Here is a 23,099-nt window from a genome sequence, read left to right as displayed (position 1 = left end):
AGACGCTCTTTTGTTTACCAGTTCTGAACAGGATGCTCACTGTTGTCAATAATGTTCTCAAACACCAGCAGCTCTAGAGATGTTCTTAAAACAGACACAACCATCTTTTTAAAATGTTTTTAAAGCTTTTTAAAGTCATTTGCTCTGATGCTGTTACCCCAATGGCAATGGTGGAGCTAGAAATTTTGCATGAGGATGGCCAGCACTGAGTGGGGGGACGAAAACTGAAAGGCACCAAAGCCAGTTAAGAATCAATAAGCACTGATCATACTGTACCAACAGAAAAAAATTAATGTTTTCCAAACAAATGACCAGACCAGGTTTCCACGAAGCCCTTACTAATAACTGTACACATATTTATACATTTATATTGTCTGAATTATTCCAAGTGATCGATGAGGTCTGGAGTTTCTAACAAGGTACAGTAAGTTAGACTAATTTATGTTAAATGCACTTAATTAATCAAATAAACATGACCCTCAGGGTGCTGCCTGCTTTGCCTAAATGAAAGTATGTTTGTTGAAGCAGGTGGATGATGCAAATTGCAGGGCGTGCTGATAGCTTCTTGTTTTCTTGCTCAAGTGAACCAACAGTGGCCCATCATGAATTGGAATGTCAGGACAACAGGGCTATAGTCACAGAGGACTATTGGTTTTATTTTGTACCACAACAAGGCAGGGGGTCTTCCAAATCACTGTAACTGTCCCCTGGGTCACACTTAGTTTGAAGAAGTGCTGAAGAATCCCACAGACCTGCTCTGCACAGGCTATCAGGACTCTGGGGCAGACATCATCTAGACCTTGTGAGGTATTGTGATAGTTGGCTCTTTATTAGACTTCTAGAGTCCGACAGCTGGAAGGGGGAAGGAGCAGCACCAGCTTCGGTTGTGTTTTAGAACAAGTGCATAAAAGAGGGAGGGTCCACGGCAGAGGTGGAAGATAAAGCATGAGGTGTGAGAGGGAAGCCTTGTATTAAAGCAGGGTGGGATGTCTGTTTGACTGTGGGGAGGAGAGAAGGATGCTGAGCTTGTTCCTGAACTTAATGAAGAAAGAGTCCAGATTATTGTTTCTGTCTCCATCTGTCTGATTCTCCTTTGTGAAGCCTGTAGCCTTCTGAGAATCAATGCTTTCTTAATTGATTGCAATTGGATTTTCTAAGGATTTTGAAGTGCGTTTTAGGCACAGGGTGGATAAGATATGTGTATGTAAATGTACATTTATAAACAATGAAAATAAATCTAAAACACAACTTGGCATTTTTTATACTATATGCACAGAAAAACTAATTTATTTAAGCTTTTAATCTTATTTTAAAGACAGAGACAGGTTTTAAAGCCAAAAAAACTTTCTTGCCAAGCAGCAAACATACAGAACATTTTGAGAGATTTAGCAAATGCTACAGGATGAGATAGGTTATGTCTTTATGAAAGAAAGACTTGTATCAAGTATTGGATGTAGAATCACCAACAATTTTGTCTTGAATAATTTTTCAAAAAGGTTTAGGGTGTAACAATCACAGATATATATACATCATAATCTGGTACTTCAATATCTCTTCGACATGATGTTTCACAATCAACAGAAACATCCAATGCTGCAAAACACTTGTTATCTGACAGCAGATTGATTGCTGCGATGGTATATAAAGATTAGAGCCACTGTCCTATAGTTTGTAGCTACACCAACCTTGGTATCTCGTCAAGATTTTTTTTTTTTTTTCAGAATTTCTTAAAACTGGCCCTAACTCATTCCTAAGCCACATTTTGAAAATATCAAAGAAAGTCAAGAGTTTTATCTGATGCTTTATAAATCCAATGCTGTCTCATTTGTGGGAGACCTCAAATAAAGAAACAAAGCAGAAAAACAACGAACAAAAAAGACAGCTCTGAAGATAGGCAATTTATGCAGATAATGGAAATAAAACATGTAAAAATATATTGCAACAGATAAAAAACCTAGGAAAAATATAATATAACATTTATTTCTAATTTCCATCCAATCATTAGTTATTGAAATGCATCGCTAAAAAAGTTGTGAAGATTTAATGCCACATATTCATGAACGAATAAAAGAAGACAACTTGTTAACAATCTAATTCAGAGACATTTGCATGACACAAAACAAATTAAAAATGTTTAAATTAGAAAAAAGGCACAAAAATTTTTTTAAAAGGTGATGACAGAACAAAATATCACCACAAACCATTCACAATAAAAAAAGAAAATTATAAGTATACATTTTTTATTAGGTGTGTTGTTTCCTGGACTGTTTGCTGGATGTCTTGTTCCAGTCTACAATAAAATGGGATAAATACATTTACAAGGAGACTGGTCTGGTGTCTGTTTATATGAAAACCGTCTTTTAGTCTTATAGACTGTGTAGAAGCAAAAATCTAATATTTAAAATGTCTGATACTACCTTCACATGTGCACGGAATAGTAAAAGTAAATGTAGCTGAACCAGCTGCTAATAATTCAGATATATTTTCTGAATGATTTGCTATATCTGACTTATTAGCAGCTAGTCTGAATGCAAGAGGAGGTTAGACCAGACAGGGTGGTGGGCTGTACAGATTCCAAAGCAGTTTTAGAAAGTATACAGGGAGAATGAAAAGATAGAGAAGATTTAGTATTAGAAATCAAGCAGAGTCTATTCAGATTATATAGGGGTGGCATTGATATTTGGTTATTTTGGGTTCCGGCACATGAAGGTGTAAACGGCAATGTAAAGCAGACATATTGCTTATGCATTCCCACTTATTGTTTTTCTGTTTATATTTATTATTATTCCGTAGGTTTTTCTTCGTTTAACTAGTTCAACAGTTTTCAGCTGATTTAAACAAATTTGGTATCAAAACGTTCAGCTTGTTCAGGAGAGTTATGCTATGACTTTTGGTAAAGATATTGTTCACAGTTTTCGCGATATTCAGCTTTTTCTGCGATTTTTGGCCCCATTGAAATGCATGTAAAACTTCAAAAATTCCACTAAATCTTCAGCTACTTTGCCCTTTAACTACTTCAGCATGCTTTCAGCTAGAAACACCATTCAACTTTTAAAATGTTTCCGTATCTTTCTGCTATTACTGTTTAACTCGGCTTTCAGCTAACTTCTACAGTTTTGCTTAAGTGAAGCTTCAAACTTTTAAACAATTTTTACAGATTTTCAAATTTATAATGGAAGTCTATGGACGGAATGTTCAGCTGCTAGAGTGTGCCACTCTAGCGTTTTCAAACATTTCACTCATGCCGAACAGCTTCAACTCACTCGTTCATTTTTTACTCTATCTAGATAAATTTTACATCAAAACGTAGGGATTTTTGTCAGGATTCAGGAAATGTAACCCTCATTTGTGTGGCATTTACGGTTTTTCGACAGTTTGTCCCAGACCACGAAGAAGTCCACACTTCTCCAATAGAAATCCAATGAGAGCTCTCTGAAAATCCGAACTGAAAATTCAGAAAAACTGACTTTTTCGTATCGCTCCCATTCGGGAACCGTTTGACGTAGCAACACGAGCCTTGTGGAAGTTGTTCCTCAGACCTTCCTAGCACTCACATTGAAGGAAGTGTGTCGATATCTTTTATCGTTTAGCTAGGAAAAAGGTTTGTTCGGGGGTAACAAATCTGTCCGAACCCCAAAATCAAGATTTTGACAATTATACACTTTTTTACATCGTCACCACGCCTAGACGAAATATTGTAGAAATATGAAAGTTACACCAGTTGTAGTCCAAAGACGGCTGACGCTCACGGTGAAAGAATTTTTTGAATACCTAATACGGTTTTGGCTCACCTCTCGTTTGTTCGGAGGGAAAGTTTTGCTTTTGAGAGTTCTGCTCTACCATTGTTCTGCATGTTATTCAATGAGACCAGCAGGATTTACAAACCTTTATATTTCTCCTTCCCATTAAGGCTGTGAATGAGCTACATCCATGAAAGTGACCCCAATTGGAGACAAAGGATAGCTGTTGCTTAGACTGAAATAATTTTTTGGATACTATTTACGGTTTGTCTTCAGCACTCGTTTGTTCGGAGCTGATAATCCCATTCAAAAAAGCCTGAGAGGAAAGGAACGAAAGTGATGCGCATGTCTCTCTGTCACTGACAGGCTCGTTAAGCGTTGTCAAGGTTACCGTGCTTCAAAGAGATTTTACCTCCACCACTTTAAATAGCACATTTTAATCTAATGGAGGGAGAAAACACTGATTTAACATTAGGAAGTGGATACAATATGACTACTGGCCATGACCCTTCCCTTCACACGCAACCCTGATAGACTTTCAAAATAAGACTCCGGGGACCCTTCAAAATAAAAGCCCCTAAATTAAACTCATATTTTTTTCCCAGCATATGGCTCAACATTATGACCCAAACTCAACCACTTTTTTAAAAATGAGACTCCAGGGGGTTTTCAAAACACACCCCATGGAAAATTTCAAAATAAAAGCCTCCCATTGCCACTTTATCTACTGCCCTAATAACAAGGGAAAAGAGTTATTTAACGATTGGAAAGTCATCAAGTATCACTGCTGGGTCTGACCCTTTTCTCAACACACAACCCTGCTAGACTTTCAAAATAAGACTCCAGTGACCCTACACAATAAAAGCCTCTATATTATACTCGCCTATTAATTGATGCAAATGGCTCAGCATTATGACCCAAACTCTACCAGCTTGTTTCTATTAGACTCTAGGGACCTTTTCAAAACATACCCCAGAGCAAATTTCACAATAAAAGTCTCCCATTTACGCTCTAATACAGCATCTATTCACCCAATAACATGGAAAACCAGTGATTTCATATTTAGAAATGGATTCTATATCACTGCTGGGCATGACCCTTCCCTTGACACACATCAATGATAGACTTTCGAAATAAGACTAAAGGGACTCTACAAAATAAAAGCCTCTTTCTTACATACACTCATTCATTGTGCCGTATGGCTCGTAGCTATGACCCAAAGTCAAACAATTTCTTCAAATTACACTACCAAGGCCTGTTGACCACACACCTCAGTGCATATTTCTTAATCAGGTTCTAAGATTTACACTGTAATAAAGCATCTGCTAACCTTGTAACATGCAGCCTAAGCCTGCCAACGGTGCTGTCTTTAACACAGCGGCTCGTAACATGCAGGTTCAATTTTTTTTATAAATTCAGCTCCTTAAATGGTATTAGCTCTCTTTCTATAAGCTTCTCTCTCTGTCCTTCCTCTGCTTCTCATGGTCAGTCTTGCACATAGGTTTGTAGATTTTCAATCCTCTAAGGATGACACTGTTTTCTTTATGCTGATCAACCGACACATTTTAAATAATTTTTCAATTGTTTTGCCAAGTCTTGACATTTCCACATATGATTTCAAAATGTTAATACTTATTCAATACCATCGTCCTCAACATTTTACTTCCCATCCTTAAGCTACTAATTTTTTCTTCAACCAGATAAGATTAAAGTTTTTCTTTGTAATTTATTTTCTACTTCAGCTAATTTCATACTTTTCAGCCTATGTTGTGAACTTTGGCTTCATTCTGATATGTTTCTGGACAGGAATTAAGCTTTTCTGTTTGCTGCTAATTCATTACACGCCTGACATGTTTCTGGAAAGTAGGTAAACCCCCTTCAAAATTTCTTTATACATTTTTCTAGAAACTTGGGAGACATTATATTAAGACCCTTCTAGTGCCCACATTCAAGACATTTTTTTATATCATGTATGGTTTGGCTGTGCAGCTTTTAAGATGAGTTTGTTTCTGCCATTTTACTGCCAAATGATTCTACCCTACAAAATCTTCAGATGATTCAATTGTTTTCTGCAGTTTGAAGTTTCTGATGACTTCCTATCACATTTTCATATGTTCTTCGGGTAATTTCAGCTTTTTTCATTCAGCAAAAGCATTCCCACTTTGATGTTTCTCCGAAACAGCTTTTTCTAGTTACAATTCCTTTTGGGAAAGGGGAAGGTAAATCACTTATTAAGAGAAAAGAAATGGAAAAATGGCAAAAGAGATGGAATGAAGATAAGAAAGGAAGATGATTATATAAGGTACGAAAATCAGAATTAAATAGAATCATTAATGAGAGAAACAGAAGTGAAGGACTAATAATAATCAAATTAAGAATGGGTCATACCTATTTAAATAACAGTTTATATTTAATAGGGAGGAAAAATAATGATGAAGTGAAGGATGTGGAGAAAAAGAAACTGTAAAACTTATGAACATTAAAGGGAGAAATTAAGAAGGATGGTTGGAAGGACAGGCCAAGAATGGAGTCTTAAAAGAATATTGGGAAATGAAGGACATATAAAGGATATTCACAGATTAAGGAAAGCATTATTTATTTATCTACAGAATACAAAATCAAAAAATTGAATTTGATGTAAGGTAATGTTGCTTCACACTCATGTACAGTAAGTGGCGGTATGGACCTTAAAGTTGCTTGCGATCCACCCTATTAGAAAAGAAGAAGAAGAAGCTATCTTAAACTACAACTCCCACATTTTTTCAGCTGTAGCCGGATGCTCTTGTTACACAAATTTGGCGCTGATCTATCCGGGTACTTCATTCACTGCTTCCTTTCGCGCCGGGTAGCCGGAGAGCCGTGCGTCCATGTGCGCAGTGACTGGGAACTGATAGACCTCTGAGATATTAAAATCCGAGCCGCAAACAGAGTTTTCGCGATGGATCCCGAGTCTTTGGTCGAGGCCCTTCGGGGGACGATGGACCCCAACCTGCGGGAGGCCGCAGAGCGACAGCTGAACGAGGTAAAAAGTTTAGGTTAGCTTTTGGTGGTGATGTCAGTTTGTGGCGCGGGCTCAGGCCTCGGTCCTCCGCAAACCTAAAGATGCAACAGACGCACACCGGGCTCTGCTGTCGCTAACTTGACATATTGAAAATTTAATCTTTGACGGCTTATTCACAGCTCATTCCCAATATTTACTATTTATCTCTTCATTACCACATTTACGCCCTGTTTTTATTTTACGGCGATGACGATAAAAGCCACTAGCTTAATTTGAAGCCAGCTGTGTGGCTAATGCTAACCAAGTTAACCAATTCTGGGCTGGTAATTTATAAAACCACAGAGTATGACAGACGCCCAATAGGTTCGAGATCACATGTTTGGTTTATCTGGTAACACATAAAGCTACAGGAATCACCGTATGAGTGTTTTGTCGGGGGGGGTATATCAACAGCAGGACTGCTAGCCGTGCGGCTACATCAGTTAGCTCCGCTACATAGCTTTCTCTGCTGCTCACGTGTCACCGTGAAACGATGGGAGCAGAACACAATGCTGCTTAGGATCAAATAAAACATTACTCTGATCATTGGAAATCTGTTGTTTGTTTCTATCTCTTTACTCAACGAGATGGTGAATAATTAGCAGCTTTATATATCAAACAAATGCAATTCAGCTCAGTTAAAGTTCGCCGTCGACCCTGAATCCGCCTGTTAAATGTCCTTCTTAAAATATTAAGAGTATAGGAAATATTGACTATAACTAGCAGGAAGTGTGGGGTGTTATTTGTCTGAATCGTTTGCAACTTACTGTTTTCATTTAATTAACAGAGCTGTGTGTATATTTAAAAAAACAAACATTGAGTGTTGTTTAGAGGTTTTCCACTATACTAATGGTGATTACAGATTAGATAGACCTGGATGTTGCTGGAAAGCTATAATCTGGAAAAGCAACAATCCATCAATTATAGTTGAGAGAAAATGTTTATAAATAAGACTCCCAAAAAAGTTTGGTATGTTTATGCTGGTGAAGATTATCAGTCATCCAGGTCTGAGTCATTAAAATTTTTTTTTGAAACAATCCACTGGACTTGGTTTCTGAGTTTGAAGATGTTTCGCTTCCCATCCAGGAATATTTTCCAATTCAAAATGTCAGGAATAATGTTGAGTTTGAGGCTGGGCTACTGTATAAATCCTTAATCTCAACACTATTCCTAGCATTTTGAATTGGAAAAAGCTTCCTGGATGGGAAACTCTGAAACCAAGTCCAGTGGATTGTTTTTAATAATTTTGGAATGATTTGGTATGTTTATTTTGGAGTGGGAGGTAGTGGCATTAGAGTTAAACAGTATTTGAAGTTTGAGATGGATCCAAAATCTAAACAAAAATCAGCTGAAGTGTGTTAACAGTTGAAATATTGAGTGTTTGCCTTAGTTCCTCTGTTTAGTAAAACATCTTAATACCTACAACACCTCCCTGATCTCGGTTTAAAAAAGACTGTTACCACGTTAAAGGATACAAGCAGATTATGTTTTAGGCTTAACAAAGAAGGATTCAAGTAAAAATCATATTATATTTGGACGTTACTATTTAGGTTTTGGTTTTTATTATTATTATTTTTATTTTATTTTTTACATCAATACACTTAAGATTTCTATCAACAATCAAAATGATGACAAATGTTCATGTTTTGCTCTTGAAAATCAAACATCTCGAGATTATTTTTGGCAGTGCTCAGGGCAAGTTTTTTTTCCCCTCTCTCTCATACACCCACATATGCGTTGATAGTGATGGTTCACTTGAATAGCACAGCTGAGAATACTGAGTGTGTCCGACACAGCCTATCTGAATTCCAGCCTATCTGAATTACATTTAAACAATTTGTCTACAGAGATTGGAATATACGTCCAATCATACACTTAATTTTCTTTTTAAAAAATGATACTAGTTGTGAATAATTTAATGATTCACAATGCTGCTGTCCAAGGTTAAAAGTGACTGTTAAAAAACCAACTGGATTGAATTATAAAATCTGTAAAAAAAAAAAAAAAAAATCGTTAATCCTTTCTAAACTATTACTGCTGTTTTTGTCGAGACACTAATGGACTGAATAGAGTCCTAGAACAGCAGGAAGACTGAGTCATTTACTAATGCTTAAGTGTAAATGTTGAGAGAGCTTGGCATATCACTGTATTTTTTGCTTAACATTTGCTTCCAAACATGCATACATTTTCTTCTACAGTCAATGTACGTAATGATTATATATCAATCTTTAAAATGTGATCATAACTTTAATGAAAGGAGTGCTACCACAGGGCATTCATCCCTGCTGCCATCAGACTATACAATGCAACACTACAAAGTCAATAACTTGTGCAATTACTATTTAATACCCTGTGCAATAATCAGTTTTTTAAATATTCAATACCCAGTGCAATAGCTATATTGCAATAAACCTTTATAATAATACTGCTAAATAAGAGACTTTTATATATATATGTGTGTGTGTGTGTGTGTGGACACACTGTATATACCCCCTGCACTTTTTCCACCTTTTGGCACCTCCTTTTTCTTTTTGACAATTGAGCCAATGTAGCGAGTAGATTTCTCCACTGTGAGATCAATAAAATCAATCAAATTGGTATTTTTTAAACTAGCATTTTAAATTTTTATGACCCAATTGAACTGTTCTATAAACATACATTTTCATCTTGCTATATGTAGTGAGGACCATGTGATGAAACATAACTTCGGTTGATTATCATTTCAATCCCTTCTATGTTCTAACCCTAAACTTAACCTAAACTCTATTTACACTTTAGTCCTAAACTTTAGCAAAAAAAAGGGAGTGAGGACCAGCAACATGTCCTGGATTTGCAGGTGAAATCTGAAAAATTGTCCTTAGAACAGGATCACGAACACAATTTGTAAACAGTCCTTCAAAACTTGGCTAATTGGTTGTTCACGGTACATTCAGCAACAGTCTAACAGTATAAGCATCCTAATGGCTTATTTTCAAGACGTTCAGCGCATTCATTTGGCGCGTCCATGTGTGACTATTATTGTTTTTTTCTAATTTTCTCTCCCTGATCTAAATTTCCAGGCTCACACCCAGGTAAACTTCATGTCCACTCTGCTGCGCGTCACCATGACTGATCAGCTGGATTTGCCGGTTAGGCAAGCAGGTGAGGCTGTATCCGGCTGTTATAGACACAACAAGAGCCAGCTCTGAATATGCTGTAGTTGTCATTTGGTAACCGTGTGATTAATGTCACAATAAAATTTCAGAATAACATCTGGGAAATAACCATGAATGAAATGGGGATCGGGACCCTTGAGCACAAAACCAGCAATGAATGTTTTTAATTAAACACACTTGGGCTTCATTTTCCTCAGAGGAAATTTAAATTTTCTTTTATATATATATATATATATATATATATATATATATATATATATATATATATATATATGAAAATTGAAATTTGTATATGTATGTTATGCAAGCGAGGAGTTGTGCACATGTTTGATTAGATGGGATATATTGCATGATTCATGAGTCATGGCTGTTTTTATGAGGTTAAAGGGCCTTCCTCTTGTTGTGCACACAAACTGCTTGTTGCATGCAAACTTGCATGCTTCTGAATGGAGAAAAGAATGTAGGTTTAAAGTTTGCTGTTCAAACTAGTACCTTAAAGTCAATTCTAACACATTCAAAGCGCTGCATTTAAGTGTGGAAAAAAATGTGGGGCAGAATCAAGGAGCAGTTTTACTGAAACAGTTTGAACAACCTTAAGAGAATAAAGGGAATTATAAAATAACTGCTGTTGACCCCCCTCATAGGGCTTTTTCCCCCCTATCAAAGCTGTGGAAGCTGACGCAGATGGGACCTTTTTTCTTTTCATTTATCTTGGTTTCTTATTAAATTGCCATTAATGACGATTTGAATGCCTGTTTCTTTGTGCTTTGGTGGTCTGGGGTGAATAGAAGGCTGGGGTGGGGGTTTTATGCTTTGTCAGCCTCCACAGGCTGGATTATGATCACCACTGGTGGAGACATTTGTGTCAGCACTCTGACGTCTGCTCTTGCTTCTCTTCTTTGTCAAATGCCTCTCCCCACGTGTCATGCAACTGAGTGCTGTGGAGGCGATGCAAACTCAAGCTGGTGTCACGTTAAAACCTCTCCTCTACAGAAGGAAGAGTTTATTTGGGCAGCTCAGACTTTTAGTTGCTCTAAAAATGCATAGAGCAGCCAAATCTGGGGGGGTAAATTGCTTTTATTGGTTCTGTTTGGTCATGACAGCTGTGTTCTCTTCTTTTTAGGTGTGATTTACCTGAAGAACAAGATCATCCAGCACTGGAGTGATGGAGAAGTTGCAGGCACAGAGCCACCAGTTAATAACATCCCAGAGGAAGACAGGCAGTTTATTCGAGACAGCATAGTAGAGGCAATCATCCAGTCCCCCGAGCGCATCAGGTAACCACTGATCCTGCTGGCTACTTTAAGCTGGAGGAGCTCAGTTTCTTCTTTTCTTTGTCATCCAACCATCTTACCCTGCCCGTTAACGCCTCATATTTTTACTCTCTTCTGAATCAGAGTCCAGCTGACGACATGCATCCACCACATCATCAAGCACGACTACCCCGGGAAATGGACGAGCATCGTGGACAAGATTGGCTTCTACCTGGAGTCTGACAACAGTTTAGCCTGGCTGGGGATCCTGCTCTGCTTATACCAGCTCGTCAAAAACTATGAGTCAGTCACAGTCCTGGATCCTTGGGGCGGGGTTTATATTATCGGTGTCGTTATTAACGCTCAGGTTGATATTTGACTCAGATATAAGAAACCAGAAGAGAGGCAGCCTCTGGTGGTGGCCATGCATATCTTCATGCCCATGCTGAAGGATCGCTTCATCCAGTTGCTCCCAGATCATTCAAACGAGTCTGTCCTCGTACAGAAACAGATCTTCAAAATTCTCTACGCTCTCTTTCAGGTACAGTTAGATCGAGTTAACCAACTTTGATGTCGTTGATTTGCAGTCAGTTTTATGCTCTGGGATTGGACATTGTTTTTTTTTTTTTCTTTTCCCCTGTCCAGTATAACCTCCCTCTGGAGCTAATCAACAGACAGATTCTGACAGAGTGGATGGAGATCCTGAAGACGGTTGTGGACAGGGACGTTCCCCCAGTAAGAAGACAGAATTTCTCAAACCTGCATTAACATTAATAATAATCGTAAAAAAAGCTTTCTTTTATAAAGTCCTGCATTAACCCACTGCCCTAATATTATCTTTGCAGGAGACTATGCAGATTGATGAAGATGAGCGGCCTGAGCTTCCGTGGTGGAAATGTAAGAAATGGGCCCTTCATATCTTGGCTCGACTGTTTGAGAGGTAAATCCTTCAGCCGTGTCCTTAACCTGCCTTCTGCAGAAATCCAGTCATTCAACCTGGTTTTAACTTTGTAGGTATGGGAGTCCAGGCAACACAACCAAAGAGTATGCAGAGTTTGCTGAACTGTTCCTGAAGGAGTATGCAGTGTCTGCCCAGCAGGTAGAAACGACTAACTGTAATCAAACTGAACCGTAGCGTATGAGATCTTGGTTAAACCAAGTCGTTGTGTCTAATAGGTGCTGCTGAAGGTCTTATATCAGTATAAAGAAAAGCAATACGTGGCTCCCAGAGTTCTCCAACAGACCCTTAACTACATCAACCAGGGAATAGCACACGCTTTGACATGGAAGAACCTCAAACCACACATCCAGGTACCAATACAGCTTGTTTAAATATCTCATAACCTGTGCTAAAGGACTTAGAGAAACAAGTCATTTTAACATTCATCTATCCAAGTGGCTAAATGTGTTATCAGCAAACAGAACTGGAGTTCATGGGAGGATGGCATTTCTTTCATGCAATCCTTTGTGGTGTGCTTTGTTTTGCTCCTGGCAGATTCACCCATAACTGTTTGGCTAATTCTCGGATCTCTTTCTTTTTCAGGGCATCATTCAGGATGTGGTTTTCCCCCTCATGTGTTACACAGATTCCGACGAGGAGCTTTGGCAGGAGGATCCGTACGAGTACATCCGCATGAAGTTCGGTAAGAAACGCTGCATGTTGTTTACCAATTGATTCAATGTAAAACTGTGACTCTAACATGTGGCCCCTTCCATTAGACGTGTTTGAGGACTTCATTTCCCCAACAACAGCTGCCCAGACGCTGCTCTTCACTGCCTGCAACAAGAGGAAAGAGGTGAGTAAAATTGAAAGTGTATTTTTTTTTTTTTTTTTCTCTGTACCCTGACATGCAGCTTTTTCCATGCTTAAACAATAATTATTGCAGAATAGTATATTTGTAAATAAATAAAAAAATAAGATGTATGTATTTTTTTCCAGGTACTTCAAAAGACGATGGGCTTCTGCTACCAGATTCTCACTGATCCCAGTTCAGACCCCAGGAAAAAAGATGGAGCCCTGCATATGATTGGCTCTCTGGCTGAAATCCTGCTGAAGGTAAGCAGAGCTCTTCTACACGTGGTAATACGTCATGTTTTTTTTAGCTCAGCCTGAAGAGATTTACTCTAAAATATTAATAGCAAACTTGGCATTTTGGTTTAAAATATGAATATTCAACAGAATTTCTATATAAACATCCTGTTTTATTTCCTTAAATACCATTTAAATTGGTTTGAATGTGAAAGTTGAAAGTACAAACTTAAAGTTTGTGTTTGAACGCATATTCCCAGAGCTGCGTGTCCTGAGCCCGTAACATTATCAAACACCCCACCATGGACTGTTCTCCCTGCTGCCCTCTGAGTAGAGGCTTTGCAGCATTCAGCGCAGGACCAGCAGATTCTGAAACAGCTTCTTCCCCACCACCATCAGACAGCTGAGCTGTTGAAAAAAACTCTAAATCAAGTCACAGACTCTGCATCAATCTCATCATATCAATGTTTTTTTTTCTACCAATGTTTACAATTGTATCACTGCTGCACATTAAGAAATTGAAATGTCATGAGAGCTGTACTAAATGAAATTTCGTTTTTTTTATACACTCTTTGTATACAAAATGACAATTAAAGTTGTCTAAGTATTATTTCCGCTTAAAAATGTTTAGGAACCCAACATCAACCTTTAACACATCAAATGCACTCTGTTTCGGGAATTTTACTGTGCCTTTAAATCTGAGAACGTTCCCCAAAGAGTTTCATGGTGAAATAATCAAATGATGAAGACTGTTTCTCTAGGTGAACAAGCTACTAAATTTTTTTGTTTTTTTGATGGGCATAAAAAGTCTTGATCAAACGATAAAATCAAATTTCCTCCTTGAGCACAAACACTACGCTTGTCAGGGTTATTGGTGTTCCATGGTAACTTTCTAGAAACACTGGGGGAACATAATGTCACTTCTTCGTCTGCGTTTCCAGCCATTTCAGAATGAAAGAAGTTTATTGAAATCTTTAGTGTTTGATGCAGGAAAAGATCTTGCGTCATGGTGTTACAGTTGTGCTGCTTGAAACTTGTTTTCATGATCGTCATGCTTTTATCGTTGCGCGTCAGACACTGGGGAAGGAAGCACAGGTAGCGGCCCCTTGCTGAGCACAACAAAGCCTGGAGGAGAGAGGCTGCACGCTCCTCACAGACATCCTAGACTTTTATATTTTGTGGATTTTTTTTTCTTCCCTGTGGCAGTTGTGCACAGTTCATATTTTGAATTTAATTTACAGCTTTTGCTGAGTTTTGGTTGAAACTCAAAGCATGCATTTAATCATCATTTCTTTCACAGAAAAAGATCTACAAAGACCAGATGGAGTTCATGTTGCAGAATCATGTCTTCCCCCTGTTCCGCAGTGAACTGGGCTACATGAGAGCCAGAGTGAGTGTGTAAAGCCAGTCATACTTGAGTGGATTTTTGCTCTCAGCTTGTCTTGCCACATCATCTTAATATCTTATTTCTTTAAAGGCCTGCTGGGTGCTGCATTACTTCTGCGAAGTGAAGTTCAAAAGTGACCAAAACCTCCAGACGGCTCTCGAGCTGACCCGAAACTGCCTCATTAATGACAACGAGATGCCGGTAAAGGTGGAGGCAGCCATCGCTCTGCAGGTTCTCATCAGCAACCAGGAGAAAGGTGAGGCTGCGGTCAGTGAAAGGTTTGAGTAATTAAATGCATAATGGACATATCTAATAAAATGTTGTTGTTTTTTTCTGTCAGCCAAAGAATATATTGCTCCCTACATTCGGCCGGTGATGCAGGCTCTCCTGCATATAGTCAGGGAAACGGAGAATGATGACCTGACAAACGTCATACAAAAGATGATCTGTGAATACAGTGAGGAGGTCACTCCCATCGCCGTGGAGATGACGCAGCATTTGGTACGTAGAGTAGTCTCTGATAATCAATGTCTTTCTCTAAACAAAGGGAGAAGGCATCAGTGTGGCTCCCCATCATAGAAACATGTTTGTTTGCATTTTGGCAGGCGATGACGTTCAATCAGGTGATTCAGACGGGGCCCGATGAGGAGGGAGGCGATGATAAAGCGGTGACGGCAATGGGCATCCTCAACACTATTGACACATTGCTCAGTGTGGTGGAGGACCACAAAGAGGTAAGCAGAATGGCCGCCAACCCACACATGCATGTTCTCTGACTGCTTGGCTCCACGCCGCTTCATGAAGGGAGTTCAGGTCTGCTGCAGGGGTTCCTGCCAACATGTTTGCACCACCCACCAACTCCTGGGAACAGGCTCTGCTCTTACCATGTTCTGAATGATTCACAGGCTGAGGCAGACGCTAGAAATAGTGCCGGGGCAAATTGCCACCACGTCTGCTGAGGCTCTACTGGTGCTTAAAGTCAAAGCGCTCCGGTTTGGACATCCTATTTTAGGCTTTTGGATTGCATAATGGCTCTACCTGAAAATATGACGTTCAACATGTTTTGTGCATTTGTTCATTTTTGGACTTAGGAATTTAGTTTTAACCCTCAGTGATGAAAACACTTCCTGTTTCCAGTTAGACCCACTTTACCTCAGCCTGTTACACTTATTGATCCTGCAGGAAAGAAATGAATACATAATCCTCGAAACATCCGTCCCACTTAGTTAGAATAACATAGAAAGCTGAATTCCTTTCAGTTTATCCAAAAAAAAGCGAATGTTTCTGCACAGCTTGATCACATGGGGTGATATGTAAGTAGAAGTGTTTGATTGTTTTAGCTTGAAGCTACTAGAAACCGATAATTCAGTGTTTCTAAGAATGAAAGTTTGAACGGGGGAAAAAAGGGACAAATAAGTGCAGCTTCATTTGTTGGGATAAATAATAAGACGAGGATGTGAGGCCACCAGTCAATCAATCAAGTAGGCAACAGACCAATCAGTGCTGGCAGTTTCTCTCAATGTGAAATGTCTCTTGCCTCCTGGAGCGGCAGGCCTTACCGCCATTAATGTAGACATTTTTGCATCAGAGATATTGTAAACCAAAAAAAAACAGCAAAACTTGGAAAATACTGTCAATTTTTTTCAGTAGAAGAAATGTAATTTAGACATTAGAAACATGGTTCCCCCTATAGAAAAAAACAAAACAAAAAAATCCCAGAAAAGATGGACAGAGGTCCGTTTCTAACATCATACATGATCACTGTGTATCTGTACAAGAATGACAAGCCCCTCCAATTTTATTTTGATTTTATTTTTGATTTAATCAGTTTTTACTGGAAGTGTCTAATGTAGATGACGTGCACTTAAAATCTTATGATTTCTGTTGATGAGTGACTCTTTAAAATACTTCATTACCTTTGCAGTCTTTTATAGGTTACTGTATGGCTGTGACTGCTTACCATAGGCATCGTAGCCCCACAATCACAAATAATACTCTTGAAGAATATGAACATTTAAATTCAGCTTCTACAGGACAGAAGTGTGTTTTTGTATTATTAAACATCAAATAGTGACAATATTTAATCATATTGTTCAAACTTGTAGCCCAACATGAAAAATGTTTTTAATCAACAGTTATTCTAACTTATGGCTTGGATGATTAATTAAAGTTCCAATAGGATAAACGTTAGAATGAATGCCCACCCCTCATAGTTTCAGGCAGAAGCCTAATTTTACAAGCATTGGCTGCTAATATCAACACACAGCGTGATTAAATCTGATTAAAAACATTCTTCCGTTTTTCACTGTTGGTTCTAATTTCACTCACCTGATTTGGTACCTACCAGATGTCCGACAGAACTCTTACTCTAAGCTAAAACAACTGTTTGGTTCTGATGTGGATTTGTCGGGTATTGCTTTAAAATAATTTGAGTCACTTAATGTAGGTTTAAAGTGCTGCTGATCTTTGCTATAAGTTTTGTTGATGAGGCAAAAAGCCTCTACGTTTCAGTGTTTCTGGTAAACAATCACGGCTGGGTTCTGTTCAAAATGGCCTGCATTTCCATGTGGGTTGTGTAATCTTGCAGTCGGCATCACGTCAATTAGTGCCTCAGGATCGATCTCAGATGGATGTATCCCCACATGGCCAACAACTGTCACATTATTGATGTTTAGTCTCAGTTGGACCATTGATGATCTTCCCTGAGCTTTAAGACTAGTTTGCTTTAGATTCTATGGTAGACTGTGGGTTATGTCTATTGCATCTTTTTTCCTTCCACTTAACCTTCCGTTGTTGTTTGCGTATCATTTAGGACGGATCCTCCTTGCTTTACTAAACTTTTATCATTATGAGATCGTCTTAAATAATTTCTAAAGCCGATGCTTAAATGCATCATATATTGCAGTCAATTAAATACTAGTTTAACTCTGGTACTTAAGTATTAAACTCTGCGGCCTTTTTACTTGTGTTGCAGATCACCCAGCAGCTGGAGGGAATCTGTCTGCAGGTGATCGGAACCGTCCTGCAGCAGCACGTGTTGGGTAAGCAGAAGAGATTAACCCCGAAATTATATAATAACTCTGCCAGCTTAAAAGATACCATAATTTATGCTTCTTCCAGAATTTTACGAGGAGATCCTGTCACTGGCCCACAGCCTGACCTGTCAACAGGTGTCACCACAGATGTGGCAGCTTCTACCACTTGTGTACGAAGTCTTCCAGCAAGATGGCTTTGACTATTTTACAGGTAAAAACATGGAAGAAATTGTTTACTTTAGAAGTTGGTTAAGCAAGCAGTTAAATCGGCAGTAAATGCATTTCAGGTAACCAGCAATGTTTGTTTTCTTTTAAAGATATGATGCCTCTCCTTCATAACTACGTCACAGTGGATACAGACACCCTCTTGTCAGACACAAAATACCTGGAGATTATCTATAGCATGTGCAAAAAGGTAACTGTTCATTTCCCTTCATTTGGTGTTGACCTTTAATCAGGGTGTGTTGGGGTTATATTGGCCTCAATCAATTCTGATTGGTTTGGGGTGTTGGTGTGCAGAAGTCCTGATTATATTAGATTTTACCTGTGGGGAATGGAGGTCAATTTTTTATTTTATTTTTTTATTTTAGTAATGTTTTTTTGTCCTAATACAAGATTATTATACAAAATGTATGGTATTTGGAAAGCAAAAAGAAAAAAAACAAAGCTAAAGACTTATAATGTTAAAATTGAAAGAGCTGGGGATAATAAATTTAAGGGGTAGTAACTGTTAATGTATATTTAAAAGGAAATAAAATAAGTAATGGCAATTGCACATAAAACATCATGTTGAATTCTAAAGGTTTGTGTTTAACGCATTACTCTCTGATACAGCTGCATTAAGCATACTATGGGGACTAAGGGGAACAACTTAGAGAGATTAAAATAGAAAAGATTGTGTTGCAACACAAAAGATCCAAACTCTTTATAAATAAAGCAGGATTTTGTAGAGATCCACTGATCTGTTTCCCCCCCCCCAATCTGTTACATGAGCTAAGCATATTGGCTGATATCCTATCTGATGACCATAAATCTCACTATGTGAGTGAAGGCTTTAGCCTTGAGGTAAATATTGTTTAAAAAAATATATAAAAAAAAATGAACAGATATGAATCTAATTTATAATATAATCAACAAAAAGCAGCAAAATGAAATAACAGTTCTATGTAAAGTGCATTGGATTCTATCTCCAATTATTTACTGAGAATTATTTTTAAATCACTATATTAAGGCATTTGAAGACCTTTTATATTAGAGATTCATGAAATTAACATACAAAGCATAAAGTAAATCACCACTAGATTTTATTCAGAAGTTCTTTTCTATTCCAGAAAGTAAATGGTATACATTTTAAATTCAAATTTGATGAATTTCAGTTGCCAGAGTTGGAATGTAGAAAACTGCTAATTCAGAGTTTAAGTAATTTCCATCCTCTGAGTAAAAAAAAAAAGGAGCTGTACACAACATTTTGTTTGCTTCTTGAATTGATTAAATCACCACTGTAATTGTAGCTTAATTTTGTTGTAAGAAGGAAGGCATTCATAAGCTTTTGCTTTGCCCTAAGCATTTTAGCCAAAATCTGGTCTATGTTTACACAATGTGACTTTTTTGTTTTATATGTACATAAACTACATCTTGTCTGATGACAAAGAAAAATGCATCCCTTTGTGTGAATGTCCAGATTCTGACCGGTGACCCAGGTGAAGATCCAGAGTGCCATGCAGCCAAGATGCTGGAGGTGATCATTCTGCAGTGCAAAGGCCGAGGCATCGACCAGGTCAGGCTCGAATCAAAGTAATCTGCCATGATGCTAATGTTAAGGTCCAGCATACGGGTTGTTGTTTAAACACTAGGATGTCCTGCTTGCAGGTCGTGCCCCTGTTTGTTGGCACAGCGCTGGAGCGTCTGACAAGGGAGGTAAAGACCAGCGAGCTAAGGACCATGTGCCTGCAGGTGGCCATCGCTGCTCTCTATTACAGCCCCCCTCTCCTCCTCAACACGCTGGAGAATTTGCGCTTTCCCAACAGCACTGAGCCAATCACCAACCACTTCATAACCCAGTGGCTTAAAGATGTCGACTGCTTTCTTGGGTATGAACTTCATGTTGCGGATTACAGCTGTGGAAAATCGTTTCTATTTTATTTTAGATTGTCGTGGTTTTAACATAAAAATTGTTGAGATAAAATAACTGTTGAAATGTTCCTGTTTACTTAACAGCCTCCATGACAGGAAGATGTGCATCCTTGGCCTCTGTGCTCTCATTGACCTCGATCACAGACCTCAGGCAGTCAACCAGGTGGGCGGGCAGCTCCTTCCTGCAGCCATCCTTCTGTTCAGCGGCCTCAAGAGGGCGTATGCTTGTCGAGCAGAACACGAGAACGATGATGACGATGATGATGAAGATGGGGAGGAGGAGGATGAAACTGGTGAGTTTTTGTTTTTCCCCATCTGTTGCTTTAATCAGGTTTTCCCTTCATTATAATTTGGTCTAAGTCAGTGTTTTTTTTATTTTTAAAGCGGAGTTGGGGAGTGACGAAGACGACATCGATGAAGAGGGCCAGGAGTATCTGGAGATGCTGGCGAAGCACGCAGGAGAGGATGGAGACGACGAAGACTGGGAAGAGGATGACGCTGAGGAGACGGCACTGGAGGGCTACACTACTGCTGTAGATGATGAAGACAACCTAGTGGACGAGTATCAGATCTTTAAAGCCATACTACAGAGTAAGAGGTTCACCTGTCAATGGGGGAAGGGACGGCTTTAATCAGAGGAAGTGGCGTGACTGGCTCATCCGATGATCTCATCCTTTCCTATGCAGATATCCAGACCCGCGACCCGGCATGGTACCAGGCACTAACGCAAACCCTAGATGAGGAGCAGCGCAAACAGCTCCTGGAAATCGGCACACTTGCAGACCAGAGGCGGGCGGCACACGGTGAGCCGGTTTGGCCAGAAACTCCGCCGCACATGAGTCTGAAATAAAAACTATTTAATCATTGCTGCTTTTGCTGTTTTTTTTGTTTTGTTTTTTTTTCCTTTCCTGCATTAAAGATTAAGATAAAAAAATATTTTGGTTTTATGATGTTGCAGTTAATTCCAGTGGTAGACTTGGAATAATGATGGGAAAATTTCAGTGAAACTAAATCAAATGTTTATATTCGAATACAAAGTGAATATTTCATTATAAACTGCAGGGGTCCTATGCAGTTAATTTAAGTTGTTCTGAAAGTCTGGGGTCATTTGGGGAGAAAACATTTTGTTTTCAAAGATGTCTTTTAATATAAAATTATCTCAATTTACTGTGGTTTATGTTAAGTGGACTTTTTTAATATGAATTCTCAAATTGGAGAACTTTATTTTTATGAAAATGACCAGAAATGGAAGCAAACAGCCCAAATTCCAGAAGGCGACCATTTTTCCCAACTTGATTTTTCTCCAGACCCTATTAAAATCAGACCATATAGTTCTTTCTTTCCAGGAAAAAAAAAATTAACAAATTCCAACATCAACCTTTAAATAGGACTGATTTTTAAATGTTCAGATGCTAAGAAAACCATTTTTATTTGCTTGGTTTGAGTATTTGAGAGGATATATCCCAAACTTTTATTTTCTCTTAAAATGTTGAGAATATGGAAAAGTTAAGGAGTCTGAAACATATAATTTTTTTATTGTTGGAATTTGTTATTTTTTAAAGCATGTACATTTTAAGAATTTTTCCCTCAATGCTTCCTGTTTTAACACGCTTTTCATGCTGTCTTTAAATATGATGCAAAATACATTTCGAGCTGAAAGGTGCTTTCAGAGAGCAGTAGTGCATGTTTCTTATCTGGCATTTAGTCTCACCTTTAATGTTCCTGTCATTTTAAGTGTTTTTATTTTATTTCAAACCACTGTCACTTTCCGTCTTGTTGCAGAGTCCAAAATGATCGAGAAACACGGCGGGTACAAGTTCACAGCGCCGGTGGTGCCATCTACTTTCAACTTCGGGGGCTCTGCTCCAGGAATGAATTGAATCATCTATTCTAATTTTTTTTTTCTTTTTTTTTTATTACTCTGTGACTGATTGTAGTGAAGTGAGAAAAAAAAAAGCTTGTGTTGTTCCCTTAAATAGTAGTTCCAGACCTGGTTCTTCTGAGTCATTCTTCAATCTGTCAAAAGAGGGGAAAAGAAGGCACCAAAAGATATGGGGAGGGGGGGAATAACTACAACACAACGGATGGCTCAGGAAACCAAACCATGAACTTGATCAAGACCCAAGAGAAGCTCTAAACAATGTTGTCCCCTGGAGCCCTGAGACAGCAACTTCCTATTTTCTTCCCGCTGAAACAAAAAAAATAATAAATGGGGGGTTACCTGATAGAATTGATAATGGGACTAAATATTTCATTATCACTGTTGTGAACATAAGATCACACCTCTGGTAGTGATTGAATCTGCATAAACAAACATGTTTATGTATATACAAGCCAAGGTTATTGGTTTTTCAAGTATCCTTGGGGGGGAAAAACGACTAGAGGCTTTTGTAAGGTATCCACAGCTGTATTCATATGTAGCATATTGGATAATTCATAGCACTATGTGATACCTAATCTCTGTAAATTAATGACTAGCACTTTCATATTGTTCAGGTCTTCTAGCCTTCTGTATCAGACTGCAAATGTTTTTTTTTTTGTTTTTTTAATTCAAAACTATTTAAAATGGGGGAAACAGGCTGTAACATTGTTACTTTGCAGGTGTTAACAGCTAATTAATAATGCATCTGGTTAGTGAATCAGTTGCAGACATGAGTTTCAGTAAGAGGATGCTTTGGTGTTCAATAAGGCTACGGGACAAGTGTTTGTGAGCACTGGAAGTGGCGTTGGATACATCGTTGAAGCATGTACAGTTCAACTTTTCGTGAAGGTCGCAAGCTTTTGGTTGGTGTATGGATGAACCATCTATATATACAACATATTAAAAGAAGCTAAGGGAAACGAGCCTTTTTCATTTTTCTTAAGGAGTTTTAAAGTCCTGCATACTGAATGTGTTTTAGAATATAGGATTTATTTTCCATCTTTAGAGAAATTTGAATCCGTAAATGAATTTTTTCCTTTAAAGCTGCTCACACAAGTTTGTTTTTTCTTATCTGGCATAAAAAGCAAAAGTTGATAACTAAAGCTTTAAGCAAATTATGAAGCTTCTGGCTTGTAGCCATTAAAACAGTAGAAAATGGCAATTTAAGTTTTCTGTCTTAGGTGATTAAAAGAATTGTCTTAATTTAAAATGCACACAAACCTCTATGATCAGTGCCTGAGGATTACAGCCACATACCTACTGGTTATACACAAGTGATGATAAGCAGCTAGGTACCATTTTTTCTTGTATATTATATACAAATATCTATACTTTTTACTACTTTAAAAAATAAAATCTTGTTACTTTTATTCATCAGATATAAGCTGCAATAAAGCCAAGGGAAA

At 38.2% G+C, this 23,099-nt stretch overlaps 1 protein-coding gene across 1 annotated transcript; it reads left to right on the top strand.

Annotated features, from left to right (window-relative positions):
• The first annotated feature begins 6,551 nt into the window (after positions 1-6,551).
• On the top strand, positions 6,552-22,613 carry ipo7 (importin 7). The gene is made up of 25 exons (XM_038297729.1): positions 6,552-6,762; positions 9,840-9,921; positions 11,059-11,212; positions 11,333-11,491; positions 11,573-11,729; positions 11,834-11,923; positions 12,034-12,128; positions 12,203-12,287; positions 12,365-12,499; positions 12,732-12,831; positions 12,908-12,984; positions 13,128-13,244; positions 14,518-14,607; positions 14,695-14,860; positions 14,945-15,105; positions 15,210-15,338; positions 17,579-17,645; positions 17,725-17,850; positions 17,957-18,054; positions 19,321-19,416; positions 19,509-19,729; positions 19,857-20,065; positions 20,157-20,363; positions 20,459-20,575; positions 21,555-22,613. The coding sequence occupies exons 1-25, from the start codon at positions 6,679-6,681 to the stop codon at positions 21,650-21,652; spliced, it is 3,120 nt and encodes a 1,039-aa protein (XP_038153657.1). The 5' UTR covers positions 6,552-6,678; the 3' UTR covers positions 21,653-22,613.
• Positions 22,614-23,099: the final 486 nt, after the last annotated feature.

This window comes from Cyprinodon tularosa, unplaced genomic scaffold, assembly GCF_016077235.1.
Source record: "Cyprinodon tularosa strain WSP-4 unplaced genomic scaffold, ASM1607723v1 ctg395, whole genome shotgun sequence".
In the NCBI taxonomy this organism is placed as follows: Eukaryota; Metazoa; Chordata; class Actinopteri; order Cyprinodontiformes; family Cyprinodontidae; genus Cyprinodon; species Cyprinodon tularosa.
The sequence above is the reverse complement of the archived record's forward strand: the minus strand, read 5'-3'. Positions and strand labels throughout refer to the sequence as shown.